Source organism: Xenopus tropicalis, chromosome 1 (genome assembly GCF_000004195.4).
Source record: "Xenopus tropicalis strain Nigerian chromosome 1, UCB_Xtro_10.0, whole genome shotgun sequence".
NCBI lineage: Eukaryota > Metazoa > Chordata > Amphibia > Anura > Pipidae > Xenopus > Xenopus tropicalis.
The window spans coordinates 214,899,747-214,926,902 of NC_030677.2; the positions used below are offsets into that span (position 1 = coordinate 214,899,747).

The 27,156-nt window shown below is 47.6% G+C and overlaps 1 protein-coding gene across 7 annotated transcripts in view; it reads left to right on the forward strand.

Annotated features, from left to right (window-relative positions):
- LOC101732936 (receptor-type tyrosine-protein phosphatase alpha-like) overlaps positions 1–27,156 on the forward strand; it is a 78,803-nt gene that overhangs the window by 1,115 nt on the left and 50,532 nt on the right. For 2 of the 7 annotated variants that reach the window (XM_031894999.1, XM_031895002.1), the window contains exons 2-9: positions 2,720–2,854; positions 3,472–3,606; positions 4,249–4,323; positions 5,427–5,630; positions 6,493–6,627; positions 12,127–12,306; positions 13,254–13,445; positions 16,709–16,909. In XM_031894999.1, the coding sequence (XP_031750859.1) occupies positions 2,720–2,854; positions 3,472–3,606; positions 4,249–4,323; positions 5,427–5,630; positions 6,493–6,627; positions 12,127–12,306; positions 13,254–13,445; positions 16,709–16,909 (1,257 nt within the window). Of the gene's footprint in view, positions 1–2,719; positions 2,855–3,471; positions 3,607–4,248; positions 4,324–5,426; positions 5,631–6,492; positions 6,628–10,984; positions 11,212–12,126; positions 12,307–13,253; positions 13,446–16,708; positions 16,910–27,156 lie in introns of those variants that run through there. The other 5 variants (XM_031895001.1, XM_031895003.1, XM_031895000.1 and 2 more) reach the window with 4 other exon arrangements.

Below are 27,156 nucleotides of genomic sequence, written 5' to 3' on the forward strand. Positions count from 1 at the left end.
GAGTTCCAGATTCATCTCTGTCCTGTTCATTGGTCCCATCATTCAGGGAACCTTGGGGCCTGCTCCCATAATGGCCCCAGCTGGGAACCCCACTAATGCCTCAGGGTATCCCCCCGAGTGTGAGTCACAGCATGACTATGGGATGTGTACCAGTGCAATGATTGCTGTGATACATACAGTTCTATTGGGTGCTGGTGGGTGCTATTGGGTGCTGGTAGGCTGGTAGGTACTATTGGGTGCTGGTGGGTACTATTGGGTGCTGTTGGGTGCTATTGGGTGCTGGTGGGTGCTATTGGGTGCTGGTGGGTACTATTGGGTGCTATTGGGTGTTGGTGGGTGCTATTGGGTGCTGGTGGGTGCTATTGGGTGCTGGTGGGTGCTGGTGGGTCCTATTGGGTGCTGGTGGGTCCTATTGGGTGCTGGTGGGTGCTATTGGGTGCTATTGGGTGATGGTGGGTACTATTGGGTGCTGGTGGGTGTTGGAGGGTACTATTGGGTGCTGGTGGGTACTATTGGGTGCTGGAGGGTACTATTGGGTGCTGGTGGGTGCTGCTGGGTGCTGACAGGGCTGGAATATCCCAGTACAGGGCTCAGTCTCATCGTACTTTGTGTTTCTCACTTCAGACACAACTTCCTTTATATACATAAAGGGGAACTCATTAGTAAGAAATTACAAGAGACTTTATGACTCCTCTTCAATTACATTATCTTTCTGTTCTGTTTTTATCCTCTGGTTTAATAATGGAAATGTTGGTTCTTAAGGTTACCGGAGTGGCTTATTTGGTAACATGTTGGGCGCTGCCGCCTGGGGTCAGGTTCTCGCTTTATCTCAGAGCAGGAGGGGCCCTGATTAAGGGCCTGGGAAGCAGCATAGAGACTGAACCATTAGTGAGATTCTCTATAAATCCCCCCCCCCCATGTACAGATCCCTCCTGAGGGGGTCACATCTCCTGTAACAGTGAGGGTGGGGGCACAAGCTTCAGGGTTGGTGAGATAAAAGGGGAGGAAGGAATAACACCATTTGGTTTGTGGGTGGCAGTTGGGATTGGAAGTTACCCTATCTGCCCCCTCTGAGGCAGGAGCCGAGTGTTTGTGTTTCAGGGGTAAAGACCAATGGGGTTCATATAAAATAGATGAAGTTACCCTATTTTATATGAACCCTTTATAAGACCCTTGGTGCTGGCTGAGTTTTATTTTGTATTTTTGTATTCCGTGCACATTGGCGGCTATTTATTAGCATTTTGGAGTGAGGTTCTGTTGTGAGGCCTTTTTTTGTATATATATATATTTCTGCTTCTATCCGACAACTGTGGCCCCAGTGGCTGGCAAGTTTGATTCTGGGAGGGGGGTACATTTGCTATTTTTAGGGTCAGATTGGGGGACACACCCCAGTTACACTATTTGGGGGTGCAAGGGGTCAGTCAGTGGCCCTGGGGCACTATTATTACTATTATAGCACCAACATGTAATGCGGCGTCGCATTGAGACTGAGGAACAAACAAAGTAGAATTTTCTGCACCCAAACTGCTCACTGAGCACCCAAATCTCTTGCTTTGTGGTCAGTGATTGGGAAAGAACTTTCTATTTATTCCCCCCGCGAGGAGAAATAGAAGGAGGAACAAACCATTCTCGTTACAGCTCAGCAGGAAGTGGGGCAGTTGGGCAGCTCCAGCCTTTGTACCAGAGACACTCACATTCCCCTTCTCATCTACTTATATATATATATATGTGTCTAGTTATAGGGGGGGCCTCATTCATATTAAACACAGTGAGAAAAACGTATCTCCTTATTAAGTATCAGATTGTCCCATAAACCTCAATGGAACATCATGTAGCTTTTCCTCATTGAATGGGACCCCAATATGTTTTGTTGATAATTAGTGATGAGCTCATTTTTTCGCCAGACATGGATTTGCAGAGAATTCCCGCATTTCGTGTTTCGTGAAACTTCGGTGAAAATTTGACATGAAAAAATTAATCGCACGGCAAAAAAATTTGCAGCAAAATGGACATGGTTTTGACACAATAAGGACAATCAGGGCCGGATTTCCAATCTGGGCAACCCGAGGCCACCCCCACGCACGCGCGAATGCACGGAAGTCCCCATTGCTCCGTATGGGAAAAATTTCAAGATTTTGGGGCGGCGGGGCCGCATGCCACCCCCAAATTTGTTCTGCCCTAGGCCTGGGCCCTTGTGGCTTCAACACAAATCCCGGCCTGAGGACAATAACGACAATTAGCCAATTGTCACAGATTATTTCTTTTTAAAACAAAAGTACACAAGTATGTTGTATAACAGGGATTTAAACATCCCGGGGGGGGGGGGAATTTGTCAGGCACCCCCAGTCAGCAACATTCCTAACCTTTTACCCCAGCGCGGGGGTGCTGCGGTTAAACTACAGTGGAGGAAAGGTTGATCTCACAAGAGCTTACAATCTAGAAGGGAGAGACACCCTGGGAGTCGTATGTGAATGTGTTCATATTTCACAATGACACTTAGACCTGAGGGGCCATTTGCCATAACCTGGGGCAGAAGTGCAAGATGCAGCCCTTATATAGTGGGACTGAGTAACCAGCGACATTCCCTCTTGTCTTGTGTCTGGCAACGCGTGTAACGTACTAACTACTCACCCAGAGGGACAAGTAGGTTCCTATAACCATCTAATCCCTGCTCATAAATGGGAATACGCGCACTAAATGTTATGTTGTATTTATTCAGGGGAAAGTTTGGCACCTAGAACCCAACCTGAGGGCCACGGAGCCGAGGGAAATGAGACAGAACAACCAGAGGCCTCACAAGGAACAGGGGGGGACACAGGAGGTGCTGGGAACCCGACTCCCCCAAAAACTCCAGGTATTTACATCATTGTGCAATTCCGGTGCTTATGGGTCTAAGACTTTTTGGGCAGTTTTCCCCAGGACCCTGCTATCTCTGACTGTAAGGGGTATATTTATCATGCTGTGTAAAAAGTGGAGTGAAGCATTACCAGTAATGTTGCCGAGGGCAACCAATCAGCTATTAGATTTCAAGAGTTAGAAAACCAAAGCAAAGCATCTGATTGGCTGCTATGAGCAACATCACCAGTAATGTTTTACTCCACTTTTTACACAGCATGATAAATATACCCCTTAGTGTATTATGTAGAGATGCGCCCAATCCAGGATTCAGTTCGGGATTTTGCCAACATTCTGCCTTTTTCAGATTGGCCAAATCCAAATTTTTCCTCAGAGACCCTACGGCAACATTTCCTGGTGACATTATTCTAAGACCTTCATTGGTGGCAAAATGCGTAATTTAGTTCATCTCTAGTGTCCATATGTCCCACATTGGGAGGGGCTGTGGGAAAATATGAACCAGTTCTGGGCTCCACCCACATTGGGGCCACTAAGAAAAAAAGGTTTATTTGTTATTAAAAACCCACCCAACATCTTATTAAATATGTTACTAAATGTTATGTTGTATTTATTCAGAGGGAGGTTTGGCACCCAGAATCCAACCTGAGGGCCAAGAAGCCAAGGGAAAAAGGACAAAACAACCAGGGGCCTCACAGGGAACAGGGGGGGGCACAGGAGGTGCTGGGAACCCGACTCCCCCAATTACTCCAGGTATTTACATCATTGTGCCATTCCGGTGCTTATGGGTCTAACACTTTTTGTGCAGTTTTGGCCAGGACCCTGCTATCTCTGACGGTTAGTGTATTATGTAGGGATGCGCCCAATCCAGGATTCAGTTCCGGATTTTGCCAACAATCTGCCTTTTTCCGATTGGCCAAATCCACGCTCCTGGCCGAACCCAATCTGAAAATTCATGTGATTTCCCAGTGCGCGCACAGTCGGCTGATTTCGAGGATTAGGTGCACCCCTAGTATTGTTTTTACTTTTATTTAGTGTTCTTGGAGGGTGGAAGAAAATATTGGAATTGTCTGTCCCGAAAATGGTGAAAATTTATACTGAAGCCAAGAGGCACTTTTTTCTCATAGACTCGACGGCAACATTTCCTTGTGAAACACACACTGAGGCCTATGGGTGATTTGTCGTGGCAACATTATTCATTGGTGGCAAAATGCGTAATTTAGTTCATCTCTAGTGCCCATAAGTCCCACATTGGGAGGGGCTGTGGGAAATATGAACCAGTTCTGGGCTCCACCCACATTGGGGCCACTAAGAAAAAAAAGGTTTATTTGTTATTAAAAACCCACCCAACAACTTATTAAATATGTTACTAAATGTTATGTTATATTTATTCAGAGGAAGATTTGGCATCAGCACCCAGAACCCAACCTGAGAGCCACGGAGCCGAGGGACCGGATTCCGATCATCATGGTTTGTAATACAAACATCTTGGCTTTTTCCATGAAATTAATAAAATATAAGTTTTTAGTCCAGCTAATTCCCCCTATGGGTCTCCATGACATGGAAGTGTCCGTTACTCACAGTAGCACAGTAGGACTTAGTGAGGACCAGGGTCCCCCCTATACACGTGAGTTGGGGGCCCATTGGGGTTCTGTGCTGTAGGCCCAGTTCCACCAGGATTTGTCCCTATATCTCACGGGGCCAGTACCAGGTGTTCTTTTGCCCTAGAAAAGGTTTTGTGCCAGTGAGTAGTGGGATCCCTAGTGCAATTATTTTATATTGTACTTCTGCCATTTCATTGCATTTCCAGTTGTGCTGCTTTTTTGTTCCCATAAAACTTTATTGACCCAGTGAAAGTATGAAAAATAGGCTCACACTTTGTAAGTAAATTATCCAGGGCCTGACAGTGGGGTGAATATCTGTGCATTTCTGTCTGTTTGTAAAATGATCCCCCCCATTGGCTGCTATGTGCCTATAGCAGGGGGTTAGGGGTTGTAATGTACATTTAATGGAGAAGAAAAGCTACTGAGGCATTTTACTACCAATAGATTAGCCATGATAGTGCTACAACTACAGGGAAGCTTCACTTCCCTGCCTGCACCCTGCTCCTGGAACTCAGCTCAGATTACACAGCAGAGATGGGAGGGGGAGAGAGGAGAATGGAGGGTGAGGAGGAGAAGGGAGGGGGAGAGATATCCTTGATATTATTAATAACATTTATTAATACATGACAAACTGTACAGTAATTATACAGTGACAGGGGCACAGGGTATAATTAGTTATTGAATTACCGCTCTAGTGCACAGACCCTCAGCGCATACAGAATTCCAATATACATTCCCAGGTTGTCATAGGGTTATTGTGAGTGAGCTCCAGGGGTACAAGGCAGTGGGACCAGGAAGTGATATGGGGGTCATACCCCAGGGGGAAGAATGAGGAGCTGTTACAGGAAGTGCTGCTATCAGAACCCAATGGGGCCACTAAGAGAATAAAATGTATTTGTTATTAACAACTCGCCCAATAACTTGCTGAATGTAAAGGCACTCGCTAAATGTTATGTTTGGTTTGTTCAGGGGGAAATTCCCCATCAACAAGAGGAGACAAAAATAGGAGCCAAACACCCAATAAAAAAAAGGCAGGTCAACAGGGGATCTCACACGGAACAAGGAGTGGTCATCCTGCTCCTCATAATAATCATGCTCCTCCTGCTCCTCATGGTTCTCCTGGATCTCCTGGTTATCCTGCTCCTCCTGCTCCTTCTGCTCCAGAGAGTCCAGGTATTTCTATAACTGGGCAATACGGGTGCGTATGGGTGAGATCTCCCAGTGAGTCCCTTGGGAATGAGAGATTCAGTGTTGGGCCCATTATTACACGGCTGGGACTCTACATCTCTATTAGAGAACTATGTCAATATTCCTCCCACATACAGACCCCTAGTCACTGTCTCACTAGGAACCTACTGGGCCTGATTATTACTGTATTATTGAGTTTTATTTAATGAGTTGTTTGGATGATGAAAGCCACTGTTGGGATTGGTTTGGCCAGTTGTCCATGTGTCACACCCTTTAAAGTGGGAGGGGCTGTGGGAAAACATGAATCACTTGAGCATAGTGGCCAAGGTACCGCCCGAGGCCCATGTTGGTTTTCTTAAGAAGAACCCTCCTGCAAGGGTTGTTTCCTTCGGGTAAAAAGGTGAGAGTGACCGACCACTAATCCCAGGTGAGCCCCTAGTGTGTATAAAAGGGAGGAGTCAAGTCACCATCTTTCTTATGAAACCTCTCAGTGAAGAAGGGAAATTCTAATCTTAAACCTGGGCTAGTAGTGCCAAGTGAAGGGTGGCCCATATGGTCTGAGACCCCTGGAGTAGCCCAAGCCTGGGAAAGATGATAGTAAGGCTGAGAACCAGCTACGGAGGGTTAGGAGCACAAGGCCATAGGTACCAGCCTACAGCTCCACCAAGCAAACCGCCTACAGCTCCACCAAGCAAATGATATGGGGCCACTTCCCAGAGTGGGGAAAGTCTGATACAGTAAATGCTGCTGTAAGAATCCAATGGGGCCACTGAGAGAACAGGGCTGGCTTGTAATTAAGGACTTAAATGGGAATATACGCACTAAATGTTATGTTTTATTTGTTCAGGAGAAGGTTTGGAACCTGGAACCCAACCTGGGAGCCCTGGAGCCGAGGAAAATGAGACGGAACAAACAGGGAACCCGCAAGGATCAGGGGGGGACACAGGAGGTGCTGGGAACCCGACTCCCACAGTTGCACCAGGTATTTACATCATTGTGCAATATGGGTATCAACTCCTTCCAGCTGCTCCCAGGCAGAATGCCATCATATGGGCACTATAGGGTTAACTCCATCTGACATGTGAAGGACAGGAATTTAGGGTGCCCCCATTTTTAATTTGGATTTTTAATCAGGAGTGAGATGCCCAGCCCAATCGCCCTGGGTAGCACCCAACCCTGACCCACATGATGTTGCTATTGTAGGACCCGCACCCAACCCTGACCCACATGATGTTGCTATTGTAGGACCCGCACCCAACCCTGACCCACATGATGTTGCCACTGTAGGACTCGCACCCAACCCTGACCCACATGATGTTGCCATTGTAGGACTCGCACCCAACCCTGACCCACATGATGTTGCTATTGTAGGACTCGCACCCAACCCTGACCCACATGATGTTGCCACTGTAGGACCCGCACCCAACCCTGACCCACATGATGTTGCCATTGTAGGACTCGCACCCAACCCTGACCCACATGATGTTGCCATTGTAGGACTCGCACCCAACCCTGACCCACATGATGTTGCCATTGTAGGACTCGCACCCAACCCTGACCCACATGATGTTGCTATTGTAGGACCTGCGCCCAACCTGAACCTGCAATGGCCCCCAAATTTCAACCCTAACCCACCTGATCTAAGGGTAAACCCATGGGTTCCGCAGGTTGCAGATCAACCCGGACATCACTCTCTCTTGCAAGGCCAGCGAGGATTTGCTAGTATTTGTAAACACAAGGTTTTGGCTCAACTGACATGTGGGGGCTATGGGGGTCAAAACTGGACAGGTGGCAACCCTAGCGCTAACCCATAGCAACCAGTTACAAGTGCCACATGGGGCTGATACTTGAATTGCATATACAGTAAATGCAGCCTGAGAATCAGCCAATCCACAGGCTCAGATTGTGTATATATTACTGGTATAATTCAGCCTCCCCTGGATACATGGCAGGTACCCCCAGTGTTGTATGATAAGGAATGAGCGGAAATGTGTCACTAATAACCTGTGTGATTATTATAACTCCCTGTACCTTGTTCTTATTCCAGCCCAGTGTTACCTGTCAGCGCTGAAAGGAATAAACCTGATTGGGGGAGACAAGGAATATTATGGCCCAGGGGAACCAGTGAGAGTGCGGTGTATGGGGGGGTATTACCCTACAGATGTGGCAATAAGGTGTATGGGGGGGGTATTACCCTACAGATGTGGCAATAAGGTGTATGGGGGGGGTATTACCCTACAGATGTGGCAATAAGGTGTATGGGGGGGTATTACCCTACAGATGTGGCAATAAGGTGTATGGGGGGGGTATTACCCTACAGATGTGGCAATAAGGTGTATGGGGGGGTATTACCCTACAGATGTGGCAATAAGGTGTATGGGGGGTATTACCCTACAGATGTGGCAATAAGGTGTATGGGGGGGGTATTACCCTACAGATGTGGCAATAAGGTGTATGGGGGGGTATTACCCTACAGATGTGGCAATAAGGTGTATGGGGGGGTATTACCCTACAGATGTGGCAATAAGGTGTATGGGGGGGTATTACCCTACAGATGTGGCAATAAGGTGTATGGGGGGTATTACCCTACAGATGTGGCAATAAGGTGTATGGGGGGGTATTACCCTACAGATGTGGCAATAAGGTGTATGGGGGGGTATTACCCTACAGATGTGGCAATAAGGTGTATGGGGGGGTATTACCCTACAGATGTGGCAATAAGGTGTATGGGGCCGGGGAGGTATGGGTTACCCTACAGATGTGGCAATAAGGTGTATGGGGGGTATTACCCTACAGATGTGGCAATAAGGTGTATGGGGGGGTATTACCCTACAGATGTGGCAATAAGGTGTATGGGGGGGTATTACCCTACAGATGTGGCAATAAGGTGTATGGGGGGGTATTACCCTACAGATGTGGCAATAAGGTGTATGGGGAATGGGGGGAGCGCCGCGTGGGATAATCCTGTTCCCTGCACAGGTAATTACTCCCCCCAGCTAATTACTCCCCCCAGCTAATTACTCCCCCCCAGCTAATTACTCACCCCCCCAGCTAATTACTCACCCCCAGCTAATTACTCACCCACAGCTTATTACTCCCCCCCAGATAATTACTCACACCCAGCTAATTACTCCCCCCAGCTAATTACTCACCCCCAGATAATTACTCACCCACAGCTTATTACTCCCCCCCAGATAATTACTCACCCCCCCAGCTAATTACTCACCCACAGCTTATTACTCCCCCCCAGATAATTACTCACACCCAGCTAATTACTCCCCCCAGCTAATTACTCACCCCCAGATAATTACTCACCCCCCAGCTAATTACTCCCCCCCAGCTAATTACTCACCCCCAGATAATTACTCACCCCCAGCTAATTACTCCCCCAGCTAATTACTCACCCCCAGCTAATTACTCACCCCCAGCTAATTACTCCCCCCCAGCTAATTACTCCCCCCCAGCTTATTACTCACACCCAGCTAATTACTCCCCCCAGCTAATTACTCACCCCCAGATAATTACTCACCCCCAGCTAATTACTCCCCCCAGCTAATTACTCCCCCCCAGCTAATTACTCCCCCCCAGCTAATTACTCCCCCCAGCTAATTACTCCCCCCCAGCTAATTACTCACCCCCAGATAATTACTCCTCCCCAGCTAATTACTCACCCCCCAGCTAATTACTCACCCCCCAGCTAATTACTCCCCCCCAGCTAATTACTCACTCCAGCTAATTACTCCCCCCCAGATAATTACTCACCCCCCAGCTAATTACTCCCCCCAGCTAATTACTCCCTCCCAGATAATTACTCACACCCAGCTAATTACTCCCCCCCAGATAATTACTCACACCCAGCTAATTACTCCCCCCCAGATAATTACTCACCCCCCAGCTAATTACTCCCTCCCAGATAATTACTCACACCCAGCTAATTACTCCCCCCCAGATAATTAGTCCCCCCCCAGCTAATTACTCACCCCCAGATAATTAGTCCCCCCCAGCTAATTACTCCCCCCAGATAATTACTCACACCCAGCTAATTACTCCCCCCAGCTAATTACTCCCCCCCAGATAATTACTCACCCCCCAGCTAATTACTCACCCCCCAGCTAATTACTCACACCCAGCTAATTACTCACACCCAGATAATTAGTCCCCCCAGCTAATTACTCACCCCCAGCTAATTACTCACACCCAGCTAATTACTCCCCCCAGCTAATTACTCCCCCCAGCTAATTACTCACACCCAGATAATTAGTCCCCCCAGCTAATTACTCACCCCCAGCTAATTACTCACACCCAGCTAATTACTCCCCCCAGCTAATTACTCCCCCCCAGATAATTACTCACCCCCCAGCTAATTACTCACCCCCCAGCTAATTACTCACATCCAGCTAATTACTCACCCAAATTACTCTCTGGGGGTAAATTCCCTTCCCTTATAGGCCAGGGGACAGGTAATGCTTTATACAAATCATTTTTATTATGGAAACCAATAGAACAGGGTGGGGGGGCTATTAGCCAACCAGTGCTTCTGATTTATGTGAAAGGCAAGGGAGGCAGAATAAGGGGCAGCGATTAGATCCCTTGTGCCTTGGTACTAATTGGCTTTATGTTGGGGTGTGGTGCCTGGGACGTGGCAGTGGGACGTGGCAGTGGGAGGTGGCAGAGAGGCAATCAGGCTTCAGGGTGCACAATCCTTTATTAGTCTGAAATCCTGTCCCCATTGATATTCCAGACAATATTGGGGTTCACGGATTAATTCAAAATTGAGGGACACGTCTAGAAAATCCAGTTGGAAGATGCTGCGTTGATTGCAATATAATTCTAATGCCCTGCAACATGTGTTTGTTACATGTATCTCGGAATTTTCACTGGTCTGGGAACGTTAGCCAATGTTAGAATGTCTCCCAAACCAACCTGCCCCAGAGGCACAGTAACCCTGAGCTTATACAGACATGTTTATATGGGGCACAGAATCCCCAAATAACCCCTTCACTGCCAAATTGCACTGATCAGACTGAAACCCAATAACTAAATTACATCAGGGGCCTGATACATATTCAGCATTGACCTTAGGGTTAGGGGAGAAGTGACTGGAGTGTATAGAATAATATTGCACGTGGGGCAAGTCTGCCACTCCCCCATAAGCTTTTCTGCCCAACACTGGGGTATCTGTGAGGTGCCCAGGGGGGTATAAACCCTCACGGGACAGAATAACCTGTAAGGCTGAACAGGATAAGTCTGTGTGGGATGTAACTGCCCCCATTCTCTGTGTGGGTAAGTACCATATGTTTAGGGGCATAACAGGGATCATGTGACTGTTACTGTCTGCCCCTGGGGGCAATACAGAGGGTCCCACTGCCCCTGAGGGCAATACAGAGGGTCCCACTGCCCCATAAGCTTTTCCCAATGAGAGTAAATTGCATATGGTGTATAGTAACAGCCTGTCATGTTTCTCTCTTATAGAGCAATGCCCAAAATCTGCCCTCCCCCTGGGTACAAATGTGCGGCTTGTTTCACCCCAGGATTATTATCTGCCCAACACTGGGGTATCTGTGAGGTGCCCAGAGGGGTATAAACCCTCACTGTATCGGTTACTGATTGCTTTATATGTTACTCCTTGTAGAGTGTAAGCTCTTTGGGGCAGGGCTCTCTTCCCCTCTTGTATCCGTTATTGATTGCTGTATATGTTACTCTGTATGCCCAATGTATGTAATTCACTTATTGTACAGCGCTGCGGGGTATGTTGGCGCTTTATAAATAAATGTTAATAATAATAATAATACTGTGCTGTGTATAAATGCACCTTCCATATTGGTACTGACAGCGCAGTATGGGGGGGGGGTATTTACATCCTGTTTATATTGATATTTATTAACAGGAACTGCCCCTTTGCTTCAGAAGAGACAAGACCGGAGGCTTTTTTGCGCTGTAACAAGCCATACGCTATAAGTAGGCAGCTTAGTCCAGTCATTGGTTACCCCATTATAAGCATGTATCCCAGCTAACCAATCCCAATACTATGGCTGCTTGGCCGCCCAAATGTGGCACAGACTCATAGTATTATGATTTGCAATTTATTCCGGCATCTTATCCCTTATTACCCCTTTTCAAAAGCTTTCCTACCCTGATGTCAGACTAACAGGCCCATAGTTTTCAGGCTGAGACCGGGATCCCTATTTGAGCACCACATTAGCAATTGGCCAGTCTCTCTGCACCATGCCCGACCTCAATGAATCCTGGGAAATGAAGGCAATAGTTTTGGCAGTCGCAGCGCTGAGCCCTATAAGTACTATAAGACGTCACTCACCTTGGGAAGATCATTTTACTCTATGATGTGGGGAAACACTGGGGATTGGATATTACAGAGTAATGTTTAACTAGTTCCGCATAGTAGAGTAAGTAAGTAAAAGAACAAAGAGCTGAAATATCAATTCTATTGTTACAATAACAATGAAACTTACTGTCCCTACAGCTCAGTGTCGCCTCTCAGAGATAAAGGGAATAAACGGAACTGCAGGAGAGAAGGAACATTATGACCCAGGGGAATCCGTGAGCGTTTGGTGCAGCCCGGGGTATTACCCCAATAACATGACAATGAGATGTATAGGGAATGGCACGAGCGCCACGTGGGATGATCCTATTCGCTGCACTGGTAATTACTGGGGTGTGAGGGATGTGGGGCCCCCGATGCCCCCTTGGACACACCCCTGACCCACCCATTCATGTAGTTGTGTAGGCAGTTTAGAATTTCTGCTTTTTCCCTTCTCTCATCAACCAACTGACCCCCCTCTGATACTAAGGGTCCCGCCCCTTCCTGCTTCATTCCCTGCTCTCATCAACCAACTGACCCCCCTCTGATACTAAGGGTCCCGCCCCTTCCTGCTTCATTCCCTGCTCTCATCAACCAACTGACCCCCCTCTGATACTAAGGGTCCCGCCCCTTCCTGCTTCATTCCCTGCTCTCATCAACCAACTGACCCCCCTCCGATACTAAGGGTCCCGCCCCTTCCTGCTTCATTCCCTGCTCTCATCAACCAACTGACCCCCCTCTGATACTAAGGGTCCCTTAGATTGGCCACATTAGTGACCCCTAGAACCCTATATTTATTCTGCAGAAAGCTTTACCTGCCTGAGTAACAGCCCTAGCAGCTCCCTCTGTTTGTTTAAGATAGCAGCTGCCATTTTAGCTCAGTCTCGGTAGCTTCCTGCTGCAGCTCTGGCTGCTGGGAGCTCAGATTACACAGCACAGTTGGGAGGGGGAGCAAATTCTAATGGGAGGGGGAGCAGGAGAAGGAAGGGGGAGGGGGAGAGAGGAGCAAATTAAGCAGACTTGTGTCGTGCCCTGAAGGATTTTTCTGAGAACAGGAAGTCTGACACAGAAGTACATGTGATACAAAAGGAGACAAGAAATCCTGGTTCTTTTGATAGAGGAATTGGCTTCCCCTGTTCCTCAGCGCCAGTATAACTGGGAAATTGCATTTGAGTCTCCCACAGCCCCTGGGGGCAATACAGAGGGTCCCACTGCCCCATAAGCTTTTCCCAATGAGAGTAAATTGCATATGGTGTATAGTAACAGCCTGTCATGTTTCTCTCTTATAGAGCAATGCCGGAAATCTGCCCTCTCCCTGGGTACAAATGTGCAGCTTGTTCCACCCCAGGATTATTATCTGCCCAACACTGGGGTATCTGTGAGGTGCCCAGGGGGGTATAAACCCTCACAGGACAATATAACCTGTAAGGCTGAACAGGATAAGTCTGTGTGGGATGTAACTGCCCCCATTCGCTGTGTGGGTAAGTACCATATGTTTAGGGTTACTGGGGGGAACAGTTATTCAACTGACTGTGTTTTTTATGCACCAATCAAAATATGGAATGTATTCTGCTCCAAAGGGAGGCATTTTGTTTATACAAGTCAGGTTGCGTGGCCCTCGCGCCCTCTCTGAAATTCAATTGCCCTCTGCCCATCAGTATCTACTGCTATGAAAGTAATGAAATCACCATTTTATTAAATAGAATCAATGCACTTACTGTGCCCGAAGTACAATCCATTCATCGCAGATGCTCGGCCCAACGCGTTTCATTGTGGCAACGGCTTCATCAGGGGAATAACAAATTGTAACTTTAAAAAGTATTTATACTTTTCTTTTTTAGCTTTTTTGAATAATACTTTTTAAAGTTACAATTTGTTATTCCCCTGATGAAGCCGTTGCCGCAACGTGTTGGGCCGAGTATCTGCGATGAATGGACTGTACTTCGGACACTGTAAGTGCATTGATTCTATTCAATAAAATGGTATCTGTGATTTCACCCTATGGGGGGCGCCGCAAGGATTTTTGGATTGAGTTGAAATGTGTATATGTGGCTGTATTTATGTAGTTTTGCACAGGATTTCACACATTCTTATCTTGGATCTTTTCTCTGACCGTTCCTAGGTGCAGATATGCACAGATACCTTTAAAAGGGATATAAACTGAAACAAATTATTCCAGTTTCCAAAAGTTTATATCCACCTGGTCATTTAGCCAATTAGAAAACCCCAAGCTTTAATTGCTTGAATGATTACCCCCATTGCACCCAGGAAACAACACAGACCTCATTCGCGTCAGCTCAGCCTGGCAGAACCCAAAAGCTCATCCTCCCTGCTGACAATAGGTGAGGTTTGGTGGTCTCCAAACCAGAGGCCACAGGGGTCTCTGCAGCAGATGCCTTGCAGTTTGTGGCTGGGGAGCCCCTTGGAACCTCAGGGGTGGCCTTGGGAGAAGATTCAGTAGATGGCACAGGCAGTTGCTGATGGGGGCAGATTTGGCTTGCTAGTAAGTGAGTCTATAAGCGGTATTCTGTGCTGATGTAGAGAATGTGGTTTGTAGGAGCAGTGAGAAACTCTATATCTGGCTATTCACGACTGAGTCAACTCATTACATTTGGCATTGTCGAATTCGGCTAATTTATAGACTATCTGGACTCTACAGTCTCATAAGCTTTGATATTGCTTCTCGCCTATTGGGTGGGATATCTCCTAGCTAAGGGTATGGTAGTCCCCATCCACTGTGAGGCAGAGAACAGCTTGGTCCTCTGGCCAAAGGGCCGTATAGATCATGAAGCCCAAGTTGTTGGAGCCCCAGGCCTTGCAAACCTGCGGTGTCCTACTTCACGTGGTTCTCTTGACACAGGTTGTGGGGGTATGAGTGTGTCCTCACTTCTATCACTATCACCTGCTCTTATGCCCTGGCATGTGGCTGAGGCTAAGCAATTTTTACATTCTGGCGATTAGGCTGGGGCACTAACACTGCTGCACTTTATTGGATTTTTCATACTTATTTATTCTTTTAGCACTTTTTTGCACTTTAGGATTTGGTGCAATACCTACGAGTCTGCACTAGTCTGGGGGGGAGATGTCTGGCCATTGGGCTTCTTCTCCCCCTGAGCCCGGCCTCTATGTAGGCTTGAAGAGAGGAGATTGCATAGGACAAACTGATATATTGAAAGAAGAAAAGTGTAGCCCAGTGAGCTGTGAGATTTTGCCAGGAGCGATAGAAAAACATAATATCAGATATTGAGTCAGTTCAGCAATGCAGTAAAGTGATCCCAATAGTAGCTCCACATTCCAACAGATATATATGACCCGGCATTCGATTATCACAATTAAATAGAGATGCACCAAACCCACTTTTTTAGGTTTTGCTGAACCCCCGAACCCACCCTGACAGATTCGTCCGAATACCAAACCAAATCCTAATAAGCATATGATAATTAGGATCGGGAAGGGTTAAAAATCGCCCTAACATTTAACCGCTCCGAGTGCTAATTTGCATAATCTAATTTATGCTAATTCGGATTCAGTTCGGCCAGGACCGTGGATTCGCCAGAAACCGAACCCTGCCAAAAAGGGCCGAATCCTGGATGTGGTGCATCCCTACAATTAAAGAATAAAAGTTGCAAAAAAATTGCTGAGACCTTTGAAGAGCAAATTATAATTGAAACATAAATAATATTGAGACTTATTGTTTCAAGTTCAACCTTTTTGAAGGACAAATAAATGTTTTTATGAACATAACATCAAACAAGAGTCCGGATGGGCAGGAATAGTGTAACGAGGGGAATAGGACTGACAGACACAAATGCCTTTATTGGCTACTGGGGCATCGCCGCCTTAACACAAGTAGGATTAATGATGTTTTTCTGACATTTCCATTAATACTTGAATGGGCTTACAGACTGATACTGGGATTCCCTGATACAGACCAGCCGACACCCAATCCAATATTAATCCATTTGTACAAAAATGTACATTTCCAAATCCTGGAATCCAGTGTCCTATCAGACAGCTGGGAATCTCCTATCAGACAGCTGGGAATCTCCTATCAGACAGCTGGGAATCTCCTATCAAACAGCTGGGAATCTCCTATCAGACAGCTGGGAATCTCCTATCAGACAGCTGGGAATCTCCTATCAGACAGCTGGGAATCTCCTATCAAACAGCTGGGAATCTCCTATCAGACAGCTGGGAATCTCCTATCAGACAGCTGGGAATCTCCTATCAAACAGCTGGGAATCTCCTATCAAACAGCTAGGAATCTCCTATCAGACAGCTGGGAATCTCCTATCAGACAGCTGGGAATCTCCTATCGCACAGCTGGGAATCTCCTATCAGACAGCTGGGAATCTCAGACAGACGGAACCCTGAATGGAGGGAAAGATCTGAAACCTTATAAGCTGGTTCTGTGCTGGTTCTGTGGGAGAATCGGCCATTTCCTTACAAATGCTTTAGGTTAAGGGGATCTGATCTGATAAAGACCCATTCATGATACAGGGAGGAAGCGCATGAGGAAGGCAGAGACGGCAGGAGTTTCACTGCTTAATTGGCTAGTCCTGTAATGGATGTTGCTGAGTGCAGGGTTAGGAGACACGTTAGTAATTAGAATAAAATATATTATATATTTATATATTTAAAAAAAAAATCGAGTTGCAATTTGCCTGTTGTATTTTATTGGCCGAATCTCATCCAATTGCAGCTGAAATCTCCCTTATTCCTTTCTATTCTGTTCCTTTCCCAGCACAATGTGCAAAGCCGACAGCACCGGGAATAGAAAGTGTTTCCAACCAGAGAGAATCAAACAGAGATTATTATAACCGGGGAGAAGAGGTGGCGGTGACCTGTAAGAAGGGATATCAGTCTGTGTCTCAGATAATTAGATGTAAGAAAACTGACAAGAATGGTACCCGCAGTAACTGGAATGTGTCGCTCCCCTGTATTGGTGAGTACTGACCCAAATCATTATGTCCTTACTGTATATCAACTGGGTTATTCCCCAGCACAATGTATTGACCCAAATCATTATATCCTTACTGTATATCAACTGGGTTATTCCCCAGCACAATGTATTGACCCAAATCATTATATCCTTACTGTATATCAACTGGGTTATTCCCCAGCACAATGTACTGACCCAAATCATTATATCCTTACTGTATATCAACTGGGTTATTCCCCATCACAATGTACTGACCCAAATCATTATATCCTTACTGTATATCAACTGGGTTATTCCCCAGCACAATGTACTGACCCAAATCATTATATCCTTACTGTATATCAACTGGGTTATTCCCCAGCACAATGTACTGACCCAAATCATTATATCCTTACTGTATATCAACTGGGTTATTCCCCAGCACAATGTATTGACCCAAATCATTATATCCTTACTGTATATCAACTGGGTTATTCCCCAGCACAATGTATTGACCCAAATCATTATATCCTTACTGTATATCAACTGGGTTATTCCCCAGCACAATGTATTGACCCAAATCATTATATCCTTACTGTATATCAACTGGGTTATTCCCCAGCACAATGTACTGACCCAAATCATTAATCAAAGACAGAAATGAAATATACATGTGCTGCCCCAGCAGTTTATAATTATAGTATTATGTTTATATGTTTAATGGTTTATATGCATACACACTGTTACACTGCCACCTAGTGACCAAAGTCATATTACAAAGTGTTTATTTCCTGTGTCTGTAACCCCTCCCCTTCCTTATGTGTGATGTCAGTTCCTCCCATCAATAAACCACATATAGGAATAAGTAGTAACTTGTAATATATTACCAAGAAGATGTGAAACAATTCACTGAGAACATTAAAATAATAGTTTCAACGTGACACAGAATATTTCGCAATATAACGGTGGATTTCCCTTGTGTAAAAAATGTCCACTGTCACTTTAAGAATGCTGAGTGGGCACAGTATGGTTTCCTGTTCCTGCTTTCCATGTGGGAGGAGCTGCCCCAGAGGTGAGGAAAGCAATTGTAGGTAAGTGTTACTTACCCTTTCCCTGAATGAGTAGCCCTGTGGCTTTCAATCTGGGACCACCAAAAACATGGCCGCTGGTTGTACTGCAGTGAGACAGTTATGAGTCAGGGCCTGAGCCAATCAGCAGGAGGGATTGGCTTGTGACCATGTGACCTGTCAGGAAGGAGGATTTAGAGGTACCTGTAGTAGTTACTCATACAGGGAAGCCCATAGTCAAGGCGCAGGGAGTTAATTAACCCTTCCCATTCAGCAACTTAGTAAGATATGGATTGTGGATTTCCCATCAGCCCCTGTGACACCTGCAGTAGATGCTCAGGAACCCTTTCTCTACCCCAGCATTTAAAGCTCAGGGTGGGTTAAAGCTGCCAGACTGCCCCCCCTGCCCCACACTCATGGGCATCCACAGAAAGGGGCAAGAGGGGGCACTTGCCCCCCCCCCCCTGGAAAAGTAGCAAAAAAAATGGGCGCAATCACTTGGTGGCGCATATTAAAGGGGAGAAGAATTTTTTTATTTTTTTAGTTGTAACATTATTTATATCCCCACCTTGGCCATTATAAAACCGCCGCCCAAAACCCCCTCTAAAGGTCCCAGGAACTGAGCGCAGGCACCACCTTCCCACCCTTCCCTATACTGGAGCGGCGCTTACCTCCGTGCGCCCATATGACACGCATGCATATTGGGCACGCCCCCCCCTACACATGCGTGTCTTTGAAACACAAGGCGCAGAAGGCGCAGAAGGCGCTTGGGTGCGGCAGCGGTCGGTTGTGCTGTGGGCTGGCTGAGTGAGCAGGACTGCTGGCCTTGGCTGACTGGCACCTGGGACTGGGATTTCGAGGCACTGCTGCTGCTGACACAGGTACAGTTGCTGGGGGCGCAATATGAGGGGGGCTTGGCTGCTGGCACAGGTACAGATGGGGGGCAATATGAGGGGGGCTTGGCTGCTGACACAGTACAGATGGGGGGCAATATGAGGGGTTGGCTTGGCTGCTGGCACAGTACAGATGGGGGGCAATATGAGGGGTTGGCTTGGCTGCTGGCACAGTACAGATGGGGGGCAATATGAGGGGGGCTTGGCTGCTGGCACAGGTACAGATGCTGGGGCCTTGCTGGGGGTGCAATATGAGGGGGGCTTGGCTGCTGGCACAGGTACAGATGGGGGGCAATATGAGGGGGGCTTGGCTGCTGGCACAGGTACAGATGGGGGCAATATGAGGGGGGCTTGGCTGCTGGCACAGGTACAGATGCTGGGGCCTTGCTGGGGGCGCAATATGAGGGGGGCTTGGCTGCTGGCACAGTACATATGGGGGCAATATGAGGGGGGCTTGGCTGCTGGCACAGGTACAGATGGGGGGCAATATGAGGGGGGCTTGGCTGCTGGCACAGTACAGATGGGGGGCAATATGAGGGGGGCTTGGCTGCTGGCACAGTACAGATGGGGGGCTTGGCTGCTGGCACAGTACAGATGGGGGGCTTGGCTGCTGGCACAGGTACAGATGCTGGGGCCTTGCTGGGGGCGCAATATGAGGGGGGCTTGGCTGCTGGCACAGGTACAGATGGGGGGCAATATGAGGGGGGCTTGGCTGCTGGCACAGGTACAGATGGGGGGCAATATGAGGGGGGCTTGGCTGCTGACACAGTACAGATGGGGGGCAATATGAGGGGTTGGCTTGGCTGCTGGCACAGTACAGATGGGGGGCAATATGAGGGGGGCTTGGCTGCTGACACAGTACAGATGGGGGGCAATATGAGGGGGGCTTGGCTGCTGACACAGGTACAGATGCTGGGGCCTTGCTGGGGGCGCAATATGAGGGGGGCTTGGCTGCTGGCACAGTACAGATGGGGGGCAATATGAGGGGGGCTTGGCTGCTGACACAGGTACAGATGCTGGGGCCTGGCTGGGGGCGCAATATGAGGGGGGCTTGGCTGCTGGCACAGTACAGATGGGGGGCAATATGAGGGGAGCTTGGCTGCTGACACAGGTACAGATGCTGGGGCCTGGCTGGGGGGGCAATATGAGGGGGGCTTGGCTGCTGGCACAGTACAGATGGGGGGCAATATGAGGGGGGCTTGGCTGCTGGCACAGTACATATGGGGGCAATATGAGGGGTGGCTTGGCTGCTGGCACAGTACAGATGGGGGGGCAATATGAGGGGGGCTTGGCTGCTGGCACAGTACATATGGGGGCAATATGAGGGGGGCTTGGCTGCTGGCACAGTACAGATGGGGGGCAATATGAGGGGGGCTTGGCTGCTGGCACAGTACATATGGGGGCAATATGAGGGGGGCTTGGCTGCTGGCACAGTACATATGGGGGCAATATGAGGGGGGCTTGGCTGCTGGCACAGTACATATGGGGGCAATATGAGGGGGGCTTGGCTGCTGGCACAGTACATATGGGGGCAATATGAGGGGGGCTTGGCTGCTGGCACAGTACATATGGGGGCAATATGAGGGGGGCTTGGCTGCTGGCACAGTACATATGGGGGCAATATGAGGGGTGGCTTGGCTGCTGGCACAGTACATATGGGGGCAATATGAGGGGGGCTTGGCTGCTGGCACAGTACATATGGGGGCAATATGAGGGGGGCTTGGCTGCTGGCACAGTACATATGGGGGCAATATGAGGGGGGCTTGGCTGCTGGCACAGTACAGATGGGGGCAATATGTTGGGTGCTGGCACAAATACATAGGGGCAATATGATGGCTGTTGACACTGGTACATGGGGCAATTGGGGGGCTTTTTTATGTGGCATGATAATTTTGATCCATCTAATGAGTGTTTCTGAGTAATGAATTATGTGAATAGTAGGTACCTGAGTAGAGCAGAGTAGTTGTAAAAGGCACTAACAGTTGTAAATGTATTCATTAATTAAAATATATTTAATTACAATTGTATATTTTTACATACAGACACACGTAAGCTAGTATCATCCTGCAAAAAAAAATATATATATATTTGTCTGTTGCAGGATGATGCTAGCTTACTTGACCCCCCTTGGAAAATTTTCTGCGGACGCCCATGCCCACACTGCCTGGGTACCAGTGCTTAACCCTTGCAGACCCATACTGGCCCACTCAGCATTCTTAAAGTGACAGTGTGCATTTTTTACACAAGGGGAATCCACTGTTATATTGCGAAATATTCTGTGTCACGTTGTAACTGTTATTTTAATGTTCTCAGTGAATTGATTGATGAAGTTACTGCTTATACCTATAGTGTGGTTTATTGGCTATAACATTTAGTACAGGAATCACTGCTGCTGCACTTCCCGGGGAGTTATTGTTGAGATATTGAGTCAGTTCAGCAATGCAGTAAAGTGATCCCAATAGTAGCTCCACATTCCAACAGATATATATGACCCGGCATTCGATTATCACAGGTAAAGTTACAATTAAAGAATAAAAGTTGCAAAAAAATTGCGGAGACCTTTGAAGAGTCCAAAATTATCATTAAAAACATAATTAATATTGAGGTTTATTGTTTCAGGATGGACAAATAAATGTTTTTATGAACATAACATCAAACAAGAGTCCGGATGGGCAGGAATAGTGTAACGAGGGGAATAGGACTGACAGACACAAATGTCTTTATTGGCTACTGGGGCATCGCCGCCTTAACACAAGTAGGATTCGTCATGTTTTTCTGACATTTCCATTAACACTTGAATGGGCTTACAGACTGATACTGGGATTCCCTGATACAGACCAGCCGACACCCAATCCAACATTAATCCATTTGTACAAAAATGTATGTAGCCCTCTTTTGCTACTGCATGAGATCTAGCACGCATTCACCTGCGTGTGGCGCTACAGGAGCCCTGAGCCCCCGCTATATGGAAGGGCAGGTACACTGATAATGGCGTGCCTCCACCCAGGGTCAGGACAGGTTGGACTGCGGTACCCCTCCCTGGGAAACTTCTCTGATCCACAACACACAAACACAGGAAAGGTTGATGGATTTATTGGCAGGATGCTATACCTTTAAATTAGCAGAGATAGATACAGCCTGCCAGCCAGGGGCAACCTCACTCACATAACATACAGTAGGTAGTACTTTCTGAACTGCTGAGGGGAATCCCCCACTTATGTGGCAAGTGCTTCAGAGTCTTAGAACTCCCTTTGGCTTTCCCTGCCCTGAGAAGAGCACGCTTTGTTCTTCAGAGCCCTGTACAGGACCCCCTTTCCTTCCGCACCCTAAGAGAGCGCGCTTTCTGCCACTGGGGAGGATTCCCAATTACTTTATTATACAGAGCACTGTGTGAGCTACCAACACCTTGCTTGTCTATCTGCTTCCTCGTTCCCAGCAGCACCCTCTTCTCTCACTTCCTTCCTGTCAGCTCACACAGGGGGTGGGGGCTCCTCCTCCTTACACAGTAACAGCACAGAGGGGAGACAAGTATACACAGCTCCCCTACATTCTCCCCCTGCTTAAAAACTGTCATCTCCTGGCTGACAAACAATAAAAAAAACATAACCAAGTAATGCAATAACATGAAGCATACAAAATCTTCCGGCCTGCTTTAGCTCACAGGGCCTATTTACATAACCACTAGCTGAAAAGGAACTGCATGCAACATACTCAACCTTATACTTACCAAGGCACATTTCATAAACTGAATCAATAATAGTATAGTCCTGGGGGTGCAAACACCGGCAGCATATTTACCCGTGTAGCCCACTTTATAAACGGTTGTGGCGCTACCTGCTGAATTAATCTGGTTGGCGCTTCCAGGAGTCCTGAGCCCCGCTTACTATGGGGGAAGCAGGGATTTCTCTGATAATTGGCGTGCCTCCACCCAGGGCTCTGCTATGGGAGAACTACAACTCCCTCCCTGGGAACTGATGTAGTGTATTAACCCCTCAATAGGATCCACTGGCTGCAGGCTGATTTGCCCCTCCCTGGGGTAACTCCTTACCAGTTGTAGTGGTCCTGGGTACACACACACGGAATACAGCAGATTGCAATTGAACAGATTGATCTTTATTGGGCAGACCTCTCCAGGAGTGTATCATCAGACAGTCAGGGCACATCCACAGGTTACATCAATGCACAAGACCCTCGCTCAAAGGTACCCAGGGTACTCACACCAGAATGATCTCCTCTAGGAGGTCCCTCCGGTACTACACGCCAAGAGACCCTCTCTTAGGGCTCTCCCCAGTACTCTCGCCAAGCAGACCCTCCACAGAGACTCACCCCCGGTACTACACCCAGGCTACTCTTTAGCAGGATCCTCTTTCTCTTGGAGACTATCTCTCCCTTACCTACACACTGTGTGCCCTAAACTTCCAGCTGATGTATTGCTGGTGGGATCTTAATCCTCTACACTCCTGGAGGGGCAATGCGGCCCATTCTTACCTACCACTCCCTACATGGCACTCCTAGAGTGTCCTAACACAGGGAAACTACTATCTACTCACAGGGGAGCTCCTCTCTCTAGAGGCTCCCAAACTAAGATGGCTCCCAGCACATGGCTGTTTCCCTTATATGGGCCTATGCACCACCCTGTGGCCATAACCCGAACTACAGGGGTCCTCCCCATTAACTACAGATGTACCAGGCTATACCCATTGTACCTTAACCATTACCCTCCCGGGGCCTATCCTAGGGGTATACATCCTGAGGGGCCCATTTTAGCAAACCCCTACACCAGATTGGACACCGCCCCTACCCAGGCATGGTAAAGTCCAATATGTGGTACATAAGAAGGATTTCCCAGTGTATCATAAGTCAGTACAGGTGGGGGCTGCCAAACTCGTGCACCCCGTCTCACCTCTCTCGGGGGGAGTCCTCTAGCTGAATCCTCATTAGAAGGGTTTCCATCACTCAGCAACAACCTCTGGTTTGTCTCAGACCTTGGTACAAACGCCGGGGATGCAGGATTCAAATTATCCCTCACAGGAATAGGCCGGTCCTCAGAAGGAAGAGAGTCACTCTGAGTTACATCATTGCCACCCTCATCAGGTTCAGGCATTTGAGCATCCATAGGGGTCTGTTGAACTGTAGGTTGGGTTTCCATGGCGTTGGGGAAGTCAGAAGTACCCTCCATTTGACCCTCCTCAATGTCAATACCTGTAGAAACATCACTTGCTTGAGATACAGGGAGTAAGTGATTTCTATGCCAGGCTTTTACTCCACCCTCTGGCCCCTTTATCTTGTACACCGGAATCCCAGGCAGCTTGCTCACCACATCGAATAGTTCATTTCTCCAACGGTCAGCCAGCTTATGCTTCCCAGGCACCCCTAAATTCCTTAGTAACACTTTGTCACCTGGAAGTAACTCTCTGTACTTGACTTTATGATCATACCTCCTTTTGTTATTGCCATTCAACTTGCTAACATTCTCTTCAGCCAAACGATAGGCAGTAGTCAAGCCTTCCCTCAATCGAGAAACGTACTGAAAGTGGTCCCGATGACTCACTCCATCTGTAGATACACCCAGCTGGATATCAAGGGGCAACCTTGGCTCCCTCCCAAACATCAAGAAGTATGGAGAGAAACCAGTGCTATCATGTCGAGTACTGTTATAAGCATGCACCATAGCCTCCACATGCTTGCTCCAGCTCTTTTTATCCTCCACTGGCAGGGTACCTAGCATGTCCAACAATGTCCGGTTAAATCTCTCAGGAAGGGCATCTCCCTGGGGGTGATAGGGAGTAGTTCTGCTCTTTTCAATATTTAACAGTTGCAAAAGCTCTTTAATAAGACGGCTCTCAAAGTCTCTACCTTGATCAGAATGTAATCTACTTGGCAACCCGTAGTGAATGAAAAACTTCTCCCACAGTACTTTAGCGACTGTGGAGGCTTTTTGGTCCTTGGTGGGGAAAGCTTGGGCGTACCTGGTATAGTGATCGGTGACTACCAGAACATTACCGATGCCCCTCGAATCATTCTCAATACAAAGAAAGTCCATGCACACCAAGTCCATGGGCTCTGAACTTTTAAGGTGACCCATGGGGGCAGCGAGGACCGGAAGTGTCTTCCTTTGCAGACACCTTAGGCACTTCCTACAGTAACTTGCAACAGCATCTCTCATTTTAGGCCAGAAAAACCGGTCTTGGACCAGCCCGTAAGTCTTCTCCATTCCAAGATGTCCATGGTGATCATGCAGACTCCTTAACACCATGTTCCTGAATTTAAGGGGCAACACTAATTGCCGCCTCCCAGGGTGATTATGATATGGTATCAACCGGTATAACAGTCCTTGTTCCACACAGAACTTCCCCCAGTCACGTTGGAAAAACTCATACCCTCCTGGCAAACTCTTCTTGAGCAAAGCAGGATTTCTGGTGTTAACCGCTCTCCACAGGGGCCCTATCACAGGATCAGTTTTCTGGCTTTGAACCATGTCCTTGTGACTGATTAACTTGGATTCTCCCCCTACTAGAGCAACAGGACAGCAGTACATAGGTGGTACAGACTCCGGCCCTCCACCAACAGAATCTACGACCCTCAACTCAGAAAAAGCCACTTTGTCATCCACTACAGCAGCTGTAGCACAGTAGGCCTTCATACCGATGCTGGGTATCTCTTCCCACTCCCCATCATCCTCCAGGGCAGGCAGACCCGGTCGTCTAGAGAGAGCATCCGCTCCTATATTCCTAGGCCCTGGTTTGTACTTGAGGGTGAAAGAGTAGTTTGATAGTGCAGCTAACCAACGGTGCCCTGTGGCATCAAGTTTAGCAGTAGTCAAAATATATGTGAGAGGGTTATTATCTGTTCGTACTTCAAACTCTACTCCATACAAGAAGTCATGCAACTTGTCCACAATGGCCCACTTAAGAGCCAGGAATTCCAGTTTATGCACAGGATAATTCTTTTCACTGGGCGCCAGACTCCTACTAAGATAGGCCACTGGCCGCAGCCCTTCTGGGTACCTCTGGTGTAGGACACCTCCCAACCCTTCATAACTGGCATCAACATGGAGGACATATGATCTGTGAGCATCTGCATAAGCCAATACAGGGGCTTCTGTCAGCCTTTTCTTTAACTGAACAAAGGCCTCTTCACAGGCTGAAGTCCACTTATCACCAAAAGGGGCTTTAGCATCTCTTTTTGTCTCTTCACCATGCACATTAGAAAGCCTCAACAATTCATTTAACGGGTGGGCCACTCTTGAATACCCCTCTACAAATCGCCTGTAGTAACCACAAAACCCAAGAAATGATCTCAGCTCAGTGACATTTTGGGGTTTGGGCCAGGTTACCACCGCTTCAATCTTGGCCGGGTCAGTTCCTATTCCTTCTGTAGAGACCACATGGCCTACATAGGTTACTGAGGAGCGGCAAAACTTACATTTGTCGATTGACAGTTTTAGTCCTTCTGCTATTAATCGGTCAATCACATTCATCAGACGCTGCTCATGCTCCTCTAGGGTAGTCCCAAACACGATGATATCATCCAGATACACCAGGCACTCTCGGGGCGATAGGTCTCCCAACACCTTCTCCATAAGTCTCTGAAAGGTAGCTGGGGCCCCACAAATACCTTGGGGCATCCTTGTGAACTGATAAAAACCCAAGGGGCATATAAATGCAGTCTTTTCCTGATCCTCAGATGCCATAGGTACCTGGTAATAGCCAGAGCGTAAGTCCATTACAGTGAACCATTTGCTACCATTAAGGGCTTCCAGAGTCTCCTCAATTCGAGGTAGAGTGTACTGGTCAGGCACAGTGCGTCTATTTAAAGTACGATAATCCACACACAACCGGATTGAGCCATCCTTTTTCCTCACGATGACTATAGGGGAAGCATAGGGGCTCCGACTGTCAGCAATAATTCCTCGCCTTTTCATTTCCTGTAATGTGCGCTGGAGATCCTCCCGGTCCTTGGGAGGGACTCTCCTAGGCCGCTCCCTAAATGGAGTGGAGTCGGATAAGCGGATAGTGTGCTGGGTACTTTTAGCACACCCTACATCCATTTCGCCTGTTGAAAAGACTTGTCTGCGTTCTAGTAAACCGTTATTCAGCCTCTGCTTTGGGGAATCCCCAAAATCAAATGCCAAGTTTGATACAGAAGCAGATACTGGGGTGGACTGAACATCAGCAAGGTCAGAAACCTCATGAACGGGGTAGCAATAAGCCAACTCCTGTTTAGGCCGGATTACTACAGCATATGGAGAGATATTTTGAACAGTTACTTGAGCAACTAAGGGTATTTTCTTGCCCCACTCTTTCTTCTC